Source organism: Hetaerina americana, unplaced genomic scaffold (genome assembly GCF_022747635.1).
Source record: "Hetaerina americana unplaced genomic scaffold, ioHetAmer1.1.p SCAF_1, whole genome shotgun sequence".
NCBI lineage: Eukaryota > Metazoa > Arthropoda > Insecta > Odonata > Calopterygidae > Hetaerina > Hetaerina americana.
Genome location: NW_027286069.1, coordinates 91789341 through 91802905, shown reverse-complemented (window position 1 = coordinate 91802905; position 13565 = coordinate 91789341). Strand labels below are relative to the sequence as shown.

The 13565-nt window shown below is 36.7% G+C and overlaps 1 protein-coding gene across 1 annotated transcript in view; it reads left to right on the top strand.

Annotated features, from left to right (window-relative positions):
• Window positions 1-13565, top strand: part of CarT (Carcinine transporter) — a 48964-nt gene that overhangs the window by 25005 nt on the left and 10394 nt on the right. The window contains exons 3-6 of the mRNA XM_071593384.1: window positions 631-933; window positions 9196-9504; window positions 11833-11936; window positions 12815-12969. Of these exons, the coding sequence (XP_071449485.1) occupies window positions 631-933; window positions 9196-9504; window positions 11833-11936; window positions 12815-12969 (871 nt within the window). The remainder of the gene's footprint in view (window positions 1-630; window positions 934-9195; window positions 9505-11832; window positions 11937-12814; window positions 12970-13565) is intronic.

The window sequence follows — 13565 nt, the reverse complement described above, 5'->3', positions numbered from 1 at the left end:
TTTCTCAAATAAATTTGTTTCTATAAGTTATCATATCCTTTTAAGTAATGAATTAGTATATACATTTACATATAAGACAAACACAATAAGTGCCTATCAATGGCTGAGCATGCTTATTCAAATTCATTAGAAATGTATGCTGTGTATAATAAGTTTCAACCTACTGATTGGTGATTGGATATTAATAACCCACACACTAAGTACATATTCTTCGAATTATGCCCTACAGAATATTGATCAGGTCCCGGCTATTAGATGGTGAAAACATTGGAGAAAAATTAGTTCTACCTAAATCGATCGCCGATTTCGCGAATTGGGATCAATGGCGAATACGGTGAATATTTTTCCTGAGTGTGGACTAATAGTATACTTTTATTAAACTTTTTTATTCTTATTTTATTGAAAGTTTCAACAAGGTTAGCGATTGGCCAATTGATACACGCAAAATCTGTCTAAAATTTAAGTTTTATGTTTGCTCCATTCTGGAGTATCTAAATTAAATGTCTAATGATTTCCTTGTAATATAGAAAGTAAGTCACCCAAATTTTTTAAAAAAGTTTTTCAGCCCACCTTATTTGTCGTCGCTATTCTTTATGATCGATCAAGAACTCTCTCTCTCTCGTCACACAGAAAGGGAGAAAGGAACGGGATGATGATGGTCCAATGGATCTTGACGACATTCTTCCGACCGTGGGGGAGTTCGGTCGCTATCAGAAGCTGTTGCTTTGGTTGGTTTGTCTTCCTGCCTGCGTTCCGTGTGGATTTTGTGCTTTCAATCAGCTCTTCATGGCGGACGTTCCGGAACAGATTTGGTGCAAGGTTCCAGAGCTTTTATCGGCACAACCGCCCCTTCCTCCTCATATCCGCCGCCTGCTGACCGCCCCGCCGGAAAATTCAGCCCTCAAGTCCAACCAACCGTCGCAGCAACGGGAAGTAAGCCATGAAATTATGTACATAGATGAGCATTAATTCTCTACTTGCGTGTATATACTTATGGTATAAGCATGTGGGCATGAATCCAGAATGGATACCGGATTGGGAGACATCCAGCAGGAAATTGCAATTTTTTTGCACATAATAAGTTTCCTTAATTTTACATGGGTGAAACTTTTACCCCGTCCGTCATCCCATCAATAACCGCAATGAGCCTTTTCCGCACAGTTCCTCATCCCAATGCACGCTCAATGCCACAATATTGCATTTGACAGTTGTTTTTTCGTTTCCATTCCTCCTTCTCCCCTTCCAATCCATCACTAACATTGCTGAAAAACACGGAAATACACGTCCCAATAATTTAGCCGTAAAAGGCTATTCATCTGCCAGGTTTCAATATTTCTCAGTAAATTACATTTCTCACTACTTCGCGAAACATTGTCGGAAACCTGCATTGCATTATTATTCTCTTCGTCACCTCCCGAGCTAATATCCCTCCACTTTAGCTTGCCCCCTTCTTTTTCACCCACGCAGTTCTGTCTCCTCCTAATTATTACCTCTCCCCCTCCATTTATGCTTCCGAAAAGAACAGATCATGTCTTTCTTTTGCTAACGGATTGAAGGTTCACTGCCCGAAACGTCCAAAATTTATCTTTACTCTCTTTTTTCCAGTTTCTAAATTCCAAAACCAAAATAAATCCTTCGCGTTGGATTCTTTCAGCCTTCATTTATTTCCTCTAGTCACGTGAAAGTTTTTTTTCGAATAGCAATGTTTCATGCTTGTGCAAATGGACATAATTAATAAAAAACAATTGTCCCACGACCCTTCACTCTGATTTCGCCATAAAGAAAAACAAATACGATTTATTTTTCTGTGCGTCATTTTTCGTCCAGAGTCAAATGATTCATAATGTTAAACATTCAAAACATCATGGATTAAGTCTTACGTTGACTAAGTAGCTATGGTCGACTAGCAACCATTTTGGATCAATCGCAGAAACCCGTGAATCTAAAAAAATTCAGATGATAGCTGGCATATTCGTTAAGAACTTCATAGTTCTACAGGATCGTAAGACGATGTAAAGTGGAAGAAATGCGATGACTAGCCGCTAAAGTAAAATCATTACAGAAATATGTATCATTTGTTCCACTATTTCTATGTAGAATAGCCCAACCTTTCGCACATAATGCATTAGCGATCACACTCTATTGGCAGACTGAACTATGGAGGCATAATAACTGAGTTTGACCGACGATTTCCTTCTCTACCGCTTTTTTCCCCTGTTACACTGGTTGAATCGCAAAATCAACCTAAAAAATTGAGATTGCATGCGTGTAATCAGCGTCTAACGCCTTTGTAGTCAATGATGCAGCAGTGAAAACCTTCTTTGCTATGTAAATTGCATAAACGCGAGGATACTACAATCCGCTTGGCCATGGGGAGGAGCTGAGGACGAGACTTCATTGCATTCATTTCAAAACGTTTAAAATCTAGTTTGATTTTATTTTAAGGCCAAAAGAGTAAGGAATTTTCAAGTGTCGGCAATTATTTTTCATGGATTGCTCTCAATATGGCTGTGGCTCAATGGCTGTGAATGTAGCTGTCACAGCCAATTGGTTTCATTAACGATTATTTTACGGGTGGTATTCGCCTTCAATCATCGATCCATGGTTTCTTAACCTGTATCGTCAATTAAGTTCAGACTCGGCCGCCTCATAGCAAATATAAATTGGTCTTCGCATATCCTTTGTCCCTATTAATTTTATTTCAGCTCCGCTTATTAATTTTGGTAAGATTCTATAGCTATCAGCTGAGTAGGTTTTGTTTAAATATGGTTTTGTTTCCGTAAGCCAACGAAATATATGATGGTGAACCAATCTGTTGTCTTGTGTGATATTTTTCGTTTATATTCTTTAATGTTCCTTACAAGAAAGCACCCATCTTGCAGTCTTAACTTTGTCGCAGGAGTACGCTTTTTATACACACTAACACTCCCGCCGCGTGTTGGGCAGATGAAGTCTATCTTTGGAAGAGGTCTTTATTTTATGCACGCCGCACTTTTACATCTTTTGCAGTAGGTCTGTATTTCAAGTAAGGGCAGATCTCAAACCTATTGTGGAAAATCCAATTGGCCATGGATTATGTAATCAAATGGGCTGAGTGCACATACAAGATCCGCCCCAAAAGTAATGGGGGTGAGTTGATTAAAAATAAATTATTGCCAGAATTGATCAATTCACTCAAAAGTCTTTGAAGTAGCACCCCTGTGCGTCCACACACCGCTGCCAGCGGGTTTTCCACGCCTCGTACGCCTTCTGGAAGGCGGCGCCCGGAATGATGCTAAGCTCCCTCGTTACGGCCATTGTAACGTTTCCACCGAGCTGTGGTGACGTCCTTTCAGCACTCATTTGAGGCGGGGGAAGAGGAAGATGTCTGGTGGGGCACTGTCTAAAACATTTGGATCCTCACTCACATGGTAGAGAAGGTTTTGGCAGATCCGCGTGCGAGTTTCCTTTTTTCCTTTTGTTCGTCCGAAGAGCATTTACGGTACCAACTTCGCACGCATCTTTCTCATGCCCATGTTATCGGTCACAAGTTGATGCATATCACTTTTATGGATCCCAAGTTCATCAAAAACCATGCGATCACTTAATCTGCGATCCGTGTCCAACAAAACCTTCCCTCTTGCAAGATTTGCGTCATTTTTGAGGTTGAAGGGCATCCTAAACGTTCGGCGTTTTCAACATCCTCTCTAACCTCCCGAAACAACATGTCCCACTCAAAGACACCCTATCTGCCCATGACGTTATCACCATAAGCTACCTTGAGCATGTCATTAGTCTCATTCCCGGTTTTACCCGGTCTCACACAAAATTTGATGGCGTAGCGCTGTTCCAATAACCGGTTCATGGCGGAGCATAAGGAGGTCACGTTATAGAAGTTTCGCAAACTAACAATCCGCGCTCCGCAAAGGCTGGGAACCAACTATCACCGGTCTCCAGCGTTTCATGAGGCTCCCTTCAATCGATTTCAGCCAAAGAATTCGTCGCTCGACCATCCGTCAATCCGGGAAAAAATGGGTAATACTACTTTTTGGACACACCTCATACATTTGTCAGCAATTTGTGATGTGTCTTAGTGACTACGTGAAAGTTATAACCACAGAATGCCATATGTAGGCGTCGAAATAGCTGTATCAGTGCTGCCTAGCCTACCGTTTAGGTACGTATTACATAGTATAAAATATCCCGTCAGTATTGTCAGGGCCTTATGAAAATTCTAACCCTAGCAACATCCTAAAATCGGTTGACAATCTTGATCGGATATAGTGTTTTTAAAGGGCTAAGAAAAGTTTGCACGGCGCCATGGTGTCGTATTATATTGTGCGCTACGACAAATAAGAAAGAAAGAGTGAGTCAAATGAAAATTTGACCATTTTTACACGCTGTCTAATTTGACTAAGCAGATGGAGATCTCAGTCTTTTCAATGTGCAAACCACAGGTTTTCCCTACCATATCATAACCCACTTTCAACGGGACTCGTCCGTATTGAAACAGAATAATCCAATTACCAATTAGCGCGCTCGTGGAAGGGGAGCGAACTGAGGTAACTGCATAAGAAAGAAGCTGAGTGTGGAAATAATAATGGTTGCCTGTAGGTTTGGTTGGCTTCAGCGAGTCAGGCTCTTGGGGTGAGGGTGGACTCAAGGTGAGTGAGAGAGTGTGGGCTAGAGAGCGCTCGGAATATTGTGATGCGATTACTGAAACAGGGTGTGAATGCCTCAACAGACGTATCATTCCCCTCTCTTTTTCCTCAAACAAACCAATATCCAGCATGAGACCGTTATAATGTGCCTTTCACATTTTATTGAATGTTTAAATAAGTTTGAGGCTTTATAATTATACCTATTTATGGCAGTATTTTTTATGTGGAACATGTTATTTTATTTTTATCTTTTAATTCCTTGTACATTGTGTTTACATTTATTTGATGTAATTATACTTTATTATTAATGCAACCTAACTTTTAAGTACACGACTTATGATATGATTATTTATTTAATATAGTCAAGAGAGGTAGGTTCTTATCTTTCGATATCAATATTAAATTTGTATATTTGGATAGCCAGAAAATTTATTTGAAGACTTAAAAATAATTGTTTAGAAGCAGCATTAAATATGGGAAGGAGGGTCAGAAACAAATTTTAATTAGTAGCTTTGAAACAATTGCTCACTAACGTATTTTAGCCTGCTTGCATCTATCTTGTTGAAAAATCTTTTACGATATTGCTTTACACACCGCTCTACGCTCACCCAATCACCTCTTACTAATGTATGATCCATGAATGAGGACGAAGGTTTACTGACTGGACAGAAAATGGGAATGAAGAATAGTGGCCAGCAGATTACGCATTCTTTATTGCTCGTCTTCCGTACGTATGGATAAAACATGGAGAGCCTTTTTTGGGTATGCAGGTAAGAACTCATTATCAGAATCAATGAGTTCAAGTTCTAATGCTTCCTAATTTTTCTTACAAACTACTACTCCTGTGGGATTATTCCCTAATGATGGTGCCCGTTGATATTTGCTTAAGGATGTTAGCATCGGCAATGTGAAATGCCTTTAGAAGTTATTCCGTAAAAGTCGGCGATGCCATTTCTGGATGCGTATGACCACCGAGGCTGTGGCATGATGGCATACATGTAGCTCAAATAGCATCAACAAACGCATTGCTATGTGGTCGTCATATAACATACTTAAAAATTATAAATGACACGAGCATTCAGGGAGTTGATGCGGCTGATTTTTATCCACTTGCAACAGGCGGTAAAAGGACGAACCGTAATAATTCAAAAGAGAAGACTATGTGATCAATCATACCCTCTTTAGGTATTTGCCGAAGATACTGCTTGTTTTGTACGTCTAGTCAGTAGCTCTAAAGTTACTGACTATCGTCTCTCCGATCCGTAACATTAAACTCATATATACGCCTAAATTTAGAAATACTTTGATAACATGATAATCTACAATACTATCACTTCATGCGATTATCATTTGGCATTCATTTATTATTAATATTTGACGAAATATAACTTCAGCGTTATCGGTTCGCTGTATTTTTAGCGGAATGAAATTAAAATTTCGTATTTTTTTGGTAATGGCAGAAACATAGCATGTAGCACAATATTAATTTAAGTTGCACTAAGATTAATGGATGAAGATAGCTGCTAGCGAAGTATTGGACAGGATTCCGTGACAGTTAGTTCTTGACGTCAGTTTTTGAAAACGTTGTGAGAATGACCAAATTTTAAGTTTGCCTTAAGTTGATTTTACTATATTGTGTACTTTCCCATTTAAATCTAATTTTTGAAATCACTTTTGACGTGAGTGGTATTTACAGAGGTAAATGGACATCCGAGGTCTGTTAAAAAAGTATCGTGAATTTTGCAACGTTTATCGGTGGTACAAAATGTTCTAAAAACTCAAAATTAGTGTTTTTCATGACTTGTAGAATACCATTATTTTTCATGCTTGGGGTTGATGATGCTTTTAATTAAACATAACTACAGTTATCAAGCAGTCATATCAACCTTGATTGCTCATTGCAACCTTGATATGATTGCTTAGGTGAAACTGAGGGTGTCAAGAGTCATCACCTGGCAACAAAGCCAGGACCTATCTCTAAGCAGTAGCCCAGCTCTCCACACAATTGACCACTGTGCCCTTTCATTGAACAGTCCCTCTTATAAATATTCAGTTTTCATAGAGGCATTTTGATACCCATTATGATAAACATCATAATGGGAAACTCAGTTTTTGAGGTAAAATTGATTCTAGCAAGGATATTCCTAGTTCTTAAAGTAGATGCATTCAAGTCTGAGGACATAGGAAGACTTTAATTTTATGTGGCTTACTTGAAAGAAGTACTTCAAGAAATATCTATGGGCCAGAAGTGAAGACAACAGATATGATCATTTTTTTAAACAATATTTTACTGGTAAATGCAGGTTTTTGATAGGCCCAAGAATGAATCTCTGTTACAAATCTGCCTAAGTACTCCAAAATAAATTTTAAATAAAACCAGTTTAAATTACTTATGCTTTCTTCTACCTTCCATCCATTCAACATGCTTATTTCTCCAGAATCTGTATTCACTTTTCTTGCCTTCTCCTCATTCCTCCCAACAACATCCTTTAATGCATATCACTTCTTTGTTTGTTTTCCTTTCTGTCCATTTTCCATTCTTGTCCTCACCCACATCTCAAAAATCTTCAATCTACCCTTGTCCCATTGCTCAAACACCCTATTTCAGAGCCATATATACCCTCACTCCATGTCAAAGTTTTCACTATTCTTTTCATCACATCTATACTTAATGCCCATGTCATCTGCTCCTTCTCATTTTGAAAAAGTTTCTTTGCCTAATTCATCTCTTCACTTTAATTGCAACTTTACTCATTTTAATCTAGACGACTGGGCAAATAAGCTCTGGTTTTTGACTATCAAATTAACATATAATTTAGCTTTCCAATTTCTGTAGAAGTTCATTACCTTCATTTTCTCATGATCTTTTCTCATTATATTACACTGTCTGTATAATGTATTAAGTAGTGATTGATGATACACAATTCCTTAATAAATCTATTGGCTGAATCCCCAACTAAGGCTTGATCATTCACAATACAGATTTCATCACTTCTCCACCTACTTAATCTCTATCTCCAGCCATTCCCATGCCTGCAGAAGAATGAATCATCTTCCCTGGTGCCTTCCAATAATGGATGAGATAACAGAGGAACCTGAACCCATGTAAGATATCTACTCTTGTTTTTATTGGCAATTCCAGCGGGAGAGATGTGGATGGTACTCATTTTAATACGTGGTGTACCTACTTATGCTGTAATATCACGTTTACTGTTTTAATGAATAGCATTTTGCTAACATCTAACGTGATGGCACTAGAATTGCATGACATGAATAAAAAATTTGGTCTTGGGCTCTAGGCCAGTCATTAATACTTAAGGTTGATGGATATGTGAATTAACTGGCTCAAGACCATGGAAGAGAATTGAATTCTAAAGAGCCTCACGAGCACAAGAAAATTTTAAAGGAGGTATTGGTAAGGAGTGCAATATATTGATGAAGATGATTGTGTTTCTCCTCAGAACATCAAAGAGTTACCCCCTTATTGTATGGGATACCTGCAAAAGAATTGTAAAAAAAACCACTTGAGTTTGAAAGCATTGATTTCTATAATAAACCAATTTGAGGGCAATGTAGTTAACTATTTCTAAAAATCCATCAATTGAGTATTAAGCATGAGGTTTAGACCCATTGTAATGTGATTATTGTAATTTTTATGACTAGATAATGTATTAAACTCATAATTTCAAGAGAGCAATTTCATTTCTGTGAAGACAATTTTGGTTCATCATTTAACTGGATTTTCACCGATATTTCTTCAATTTAAGCTTAAAATATCTGTAAAATTCTGTATTATATCTATAAAGTGTTGCCATAGAAAGCTGCCTGTTTCCAAGCCATAGATGCTTGTTAGATGTATCAAGGAAATTCAATCAGCTTGCGATAAGAGTAGTTATAGTGGGCTTTTCCCTATTGTCATTCTGGCAAGCCAGCCCTCCTTGAGAATGGGATTTTGCAGAGTGAATGGAAAGGGAAGTATTGTAAGAATCAGTGATCTATTCAGCACTGCATAGTTGTGGTACCTTGGGCAACTAACTTGAAAAGGTTTCCAGTTTCCACAAAAGCTTAAACACTATTCTCAACATTGCTCCCTCTTCATCTCTGCACAGTTGTTCATTTTTTATCTGAGTTCCCACTGGGTGAAAATCAACTAGTGCTTGAATTTTTGCAACCAACCATATAACACCCTATCCATTATGGTAATATTGATGGGTACACACTGAAGCCATGATTGAAAGTGTTGGTTATAGCTCTCTTTTTTCCAATTGTAATTCCATAAGATTGTTCAGTTTACATTGACTATAATTTATAAACGTGTAAGTTGAATTTAATGTTTCTTTTGTGGTCCTATCTCAGTAATATTTTTGCTAATATGAATGCATGAAGAACAGTGTAATGTAGTGTGGAGTGTCAGGTTTTGTCTTGTTATGGAAGGTTGAGGAATGTAGAAGGGTACAGACTGTGTCCATTTAAAAGGCTACCATAAACAGTAGACTTTTGAATATATATAATGGAGACATGAGTGTTAATTTTCTCTCACACTTGTATTACCTAGCAAGTTTTGAAGATATCAGATTCTTCTGCAGCATGGTCACCAGCGAGCACCACTCCATCCAACTTTTATTCAACCCTGGTAGTTCCTCTTGCCACTCAAACCACTACTATGCTACCTGAATCAGCTGTTGAAAGTATGGAGCTCAGTAGCTGCTGGCGCTACAATGTCAACTTCACTCATGAGGCAGAAGTTGCTGGTGTGCCACTAATGATGTTGCGCCCTTCTCCTAAATGGCGGAAAGCTCCATGTAGACCGGATTGGGGTTGGGAATACTTCTCCGAGTCCATTTTTTCATCAATTGTTATTGATGTAAGGAATGTTAGAAGTTACTTTTTAGGATATTCAAAAGCAGAATGTCATTTTTGGCTAGCTTCATGCTTTATCTCCACATTCTAATGACATGGCTTTATAAAAATAGCTGGTTAATACTTTTTCAAGTTAATATTAACAATTCTGAACAACCTTTTTATTTTCAGTAAATATGCTTGGGTAAAGAAACAAATAATGAATCAGGAGTCCATGTCGGGGTTTCATTATTTTTAATGGCCTACTCTTAACTTATTCATATTACTTTCCATCAATTTGCTTTTCAAAGTAAGTGACTACGATTCTGTCAATGGATAAAATTGATAATCTATGTAAATTTTGATATTTATAATTTGTGTTGGAGTATACCCTAGGCCAAACAAGCTTCCTGCAATATTCATGGGGTTATCTGCCATTGTTTTATCCCTTGTTTTTTATGTCATTGTCCCTAATATCATAGCTTATTTCTTGAGTAGCTGAGGACAAAAGTCCTTCTGCATCACTAATGCATATATCCGTGAGTGCCTGATTTTTTCACTGATATCCAGTGCAATCAATTGAACTCTCAATAAGGTTTGAACTTTGATCCAAATTTGTAATTCTATTTTTTCAATTTTATTTTCCCGTAGTATCTGGTTACTTTTTCACTTAAACTTGTCCTGATTTCAGCACCTTTTATTTTTTACCATAATTATGGGGAATCTGTATGCTCTCATCAACCAGATCTTATGGAAGTATGGGGTTGTCCACAAGCAAGCATATCTAGCACTTCCATCTTTTAATAGGATGTCATTACTTTTCCTATCAGTGTTACTATACTTCTGCTATCATCATGTTTTACATTTTTATTCAATTGAAATGAGTGGAAACTATAAGATTAAGCTGGGTAAAAACTGCCTTCAATTCACTTATAAAGACTGGATAAATATTTAGCTGAGGCCCAACAATCAAACAGATAGCGTTATAATATTTTGCAGACTCACTCCTTCTCCAGATGGAGCTAATAACCCTCCCTCAAGGGATATATACAATTTGTGTTTGCACCAGATCAGAGGGTGAAATAGATTGAATTTTGTGTATTTATAAATTCTATGCATTAGTACTGCACTATAGTGAAAGTGGCAGGAATGAAATCATCATTTGATGCTAACTCCAGTAGAATTGTCTTTCAGCCAGGGAAATGGTCTATTATTGTGAAATATTGTGCCCAATTTTAGTCATGCTAACTTTGTGTTGATTCAAATGAAAGCATATTTACATGCAGGAAACTTGGTGTTGTATCAAAGGAATAGGGTCTCTTGATAGGTCTCCATTTAGTGCCTTATGAATGGCTCTTATACAATCAAAGGAATTTGTCTATAAATAGTAACAAGATGAATTTTCTGATCAACTATTACTTTAACCTAACTTGTATTAGAGCCTTGGATATCCAAAATACTTGACCGTGGGCTAGGAAACATTGCATTTCCACAATTTTATTCCCATCATCAGAAATAAATTGCACCTTTTAAAACCTTAAAGGTTCCTTTCCCAAATGTTTGTTTGAAGGATCGATCATTTTGGCTTGCAAGCAACCCTTTGCCTCTGAAAACTTATGAAGATATTTCTGATCCCCAATAGAGCTGAATTGATCAAATTATGGAGCTTGCCATTTTTGCTGAACTTATACTCACCAGTATAATAATTAATCTTGCCCAAATAATTGGCTTGAAAGTTATTTGTTGACATGTCATGATTGTGATGGATAAGATCTAACTCTAATATTTACCCATCTGCAAAATTACTAAGGATAAAACTGTTATTTCATATTCTCTAATGGGTAGTGCTTGCACCAGAACTTCCTGTAGTCATTTTGTAATTATTTTGATCAATTTTATCATTTTGTAGTTACTGAAATGTTTTTTTCACATAAATACTGGATTATTATGTATTATAATTATATCATGATTTGTATCTAGTGGGTTGCTGCATTAATGTTCATAAAATCATATTTTTCTCTTAGTCCATTATCATATTTCCTTGATATCAAGTATACTCTGGAATGAAGCACTAAAAATAATATGTAGGTACCTAGCAGCTCTGTCATATCAACATACCTATTCATGATTAATGATTGCTGAGTAAATGGCCTACCTACTGATTGATGAAATTTGTGGCAGTAATTTGATTAAATCTTGCTAGTGGAATCTCAAAAATTAAAATAATAATTTTCAATGCATGCCCCCTGAATATAGCCAATATTTATTCATTTTGACTCCATCTCTTGTTGTGAATGATTTTCTCAATTTTTAATTTTTTTAATGAAATGTATGTATGCATATATTTTTTCAGTTTGATTTGGTTTGTGATCATGCAATATACCCAACTATTGGACTGGCTGCTTTGAACTCAGGCGGACCAATTGGAGTTTATGTATTTGGTTTACTCAATGATAGGTAATTTCTTTTCTTCATTCGCTCACCACTATCATTGAGCATTGAAATATTAGTGTATTATATTTTAATTTTGAAAATCTAATTTATTTCAAATAAATACTTTTTTATGTATAGAGGATAAAATAGAGGGACGTAACAATTATAAATATTGCACATTCACTGTTGTTCCATAATATTATTTGGGACTTAGTTGGATTTGAAATTACTTCTTTATTTACCTTATTGCAAAAGGCATATCCTTAAATAGGATGCCATTCAAAACAAAGGTATTATGGTACTCAACTATTTATTAAAATTAGGAACAGCCATAAGAGTCTGGAAGAATTACATCACAGTCTAAATCTTCCTTCTCTTTCAATAAACATCTGGAAAACATCTTGGAATATCCTTTTCGCACAAATTACTTAATAATAAAATTAAATCTTCTTACTTACTCTCTCTGATGACCTTAAGGGATTGATTGTTCAGCCAACACCGGGAGCTGCTCTCTTTTTGAAGTTCTTTACTCTTATAGTAATTATCAAAATTATCTGACAATGTGGGACTGACTGCTATGATTTGTTTAATTTATTTTAAATTACTTGTAAAATTTGGTTTTTAATTATGAATATTAGGTTTTAGCAAAACGGTTTGTTTTTAGATTAGTTTTGAGTATATTGTTGTTATTTCAATTGCTCATTTTTTTGTTCTATGGAACTTAAATCTAAGCATAAGATACAAGACTGTTTGTTTGTTATTAGTAAATTATTTTTACATAGTTTTTTCTATTACACCTATTTAAATGAGGAAAATTGTAAACAGGTTTTATTATTCAAACGTTTTTAGAGGGATTTATTTGGTTGCTGATTTTCAGTAACATTTCTGTCTTTATGTTTCAGGGTAGGAAGGAGAATTTCCTTTTTTTCCTGCCTTGGCACTCTTTTGCTGGGTGGCATAATGACTGCAGGTGCTCCAAATTTCTGGTCCTGGGCAGCATGCAGATTCATCGTTGGACTTACCATCCCGGCCATTTACCAGATTCCCTTCATCATCTGTGAGCCCCCTTCATCATCTGTGAGCAGTGCTCTCTATGGACCTATTCAGTTTCAGTTTATTTCTGACTTATTTCTCCACATTTTTAGCCCTGAAGCACTCTTTGACATGTTCTCTGTGTCAGAGGTGTACATAGTCCTTGGGTTTTTACTCATCCATTGGAAAATTTGATTCAGCCAGTATTTTCTGCTTTGATGTTGCCTCGGTCTGTGGCAGGAGAACAGTGTTGGACCAGAGATGGAAGCCTTTCCCCCTGATTGGACAACAGTGGGGGGTATGGATTATCCATCACCAACTCTGCTTTGGTAGCATGTTCAATCAACCTTAAAGGCAGGGCTGGATTTATCTAAATTCTAACACTTGTATCCCCACATTACTTAGTTTTTCTCCCCAATTCCAAGCAAGAATGGTATGGCTTGGAGGCATTGATGGGCAAATTTGAATGGGTGTAATTAATAGTCAAAATGAAGATGTACAGGAGTATGGAAGATGTATATAATGAGTATCATATAGAATATCCTATTCTGTACTTTCATTGATCACAATACAATTTTCAGTGAGACTAAATGTTTGAAAGTACAGCAAAGCTAATTACTG